Raw genomic sequence first — 1,096 nt, forward strand, 5'->3', positions numbered from 1 at the left:
GTGGATGGCTACAATTGAGATTGGTATGCATCTTAATTACAACTATCATTCCAGTGTGAATTAAGAGAGTCCGGAATGTTGTCCAAAATTGCAGTTTGGACCGTTCAGATTCCGACCACTAATGTAGACATTATTCGTTCATTTTCGGCGATTGGTTCGCCAAATTTTGAAGAAATACTCCGTCCATTGTTGCCATTCAAACATATTGATAATATCCTGAGGAGGCATTCCCTTAATGATATACGCTCCATTATGTGTGTTTTTCGAAAAGGTTGTCCATAAATTTTCACCTAGTGTACCTGCAGACATCCGTTCATGATGGGCAGGATACCAGATCCAGTAAATGGTTGAAGCAGAGAAATCAAGAGGTGAATTTCAAGTCATCCAAATGGCTAGAAGTCCGTGAAATGCTTGTTGAGAAATTTCACAAGTCTTTTAGTTACCTGCAGTACAGGGAAAAGATGATGAGATGCAAGCAACGCAATGGTGAATACATGCATCTGTATATCGAACGATTTTTGGACTTGGTGACAAAGACCAAGCTCACCGATAACCCCACCTTGGTATCAATCTTTTTCCACTCATTGTTGGACCCTGTACGTGAATGCGTGACAAAGAAGCTCGGTACCATGAAGAGGGAAGACGGAACGTCTCCTGCTGGGTATTACGTCTTGGAAGAGGAGACTCTTGCACAATTACAGCGCATTTTTGAAAAAGAGAAGACCTTCTTCGACGATGAATTAGACAAGCTGTTCCCCTTAATAAAGAGGAATGAAGGCAGCAAGTCCCCTCATAAGGTGCTTGACAACAGAACACCGAGGACCAGCGATCGCAAGCGCAAGCATGCCGACAGTGATCGTACTACAACGCAAGACAAGAGACCACGCCATGATGGTAAGCGGCCAACGCGTCAAGAAAGGGCAAAGAACACATGCCGTCATTGTGGGGACACATATCTCCCCGGGCATCTAGGTGAATGCGATGTACTCCGCAAAAAACGAAACAGTTATTTTAATAAAGATAATGGGTCAAACGCATCTACAGTAGGTGAAAAAACCCGGGTATATTCTTTTATTTTGACGTTCTTGTGCCAACT

General features: G+C 43.2%; 1 protein-coding gene across 1 annotated transcript; it reads left to right on the plus strand.

Annotated features, from left to right (window-relative positions):
- Positions 1-30: 30 nt before the first annotated feature.
- On the plus strand, positions 31-972 carry RHIMIDRAFT_316878 (uncharacterized protein; the record flags this gene model as incomplete). The annotated part of the gene is made up of 3 exons (XM_023615082.1): positions 31-254; positions 295-894; positions 920-972. Exons 1-3 carry the CDS (start codon positions 236-238, stop codon positions 970-972), a joined length of 672 nt encoding a protein of 223 aa, XP_023460977.1. The 5' UTR covers positions 31-235.
- Positions 973-1,096: the final 124 nt, after the last annotated feature.

The sequence above is a fragment of the Rhizopus microsporus genome (assembly GCF_002708625.1).
Source record: "Rhizopus microsporus ATCC 52813 unplaced genomic scaffold scaffold_41, whole genome shotgun sequence".
In the NCBI taxonomy this organism is placed as follows: domain Eukaryota; kingdom Fungi; phylum Mucoromycota; class Mucoromycetes; order Mucorales; family Rhizopodaceae; genus Rhizopus; species Rhizopus microsporus.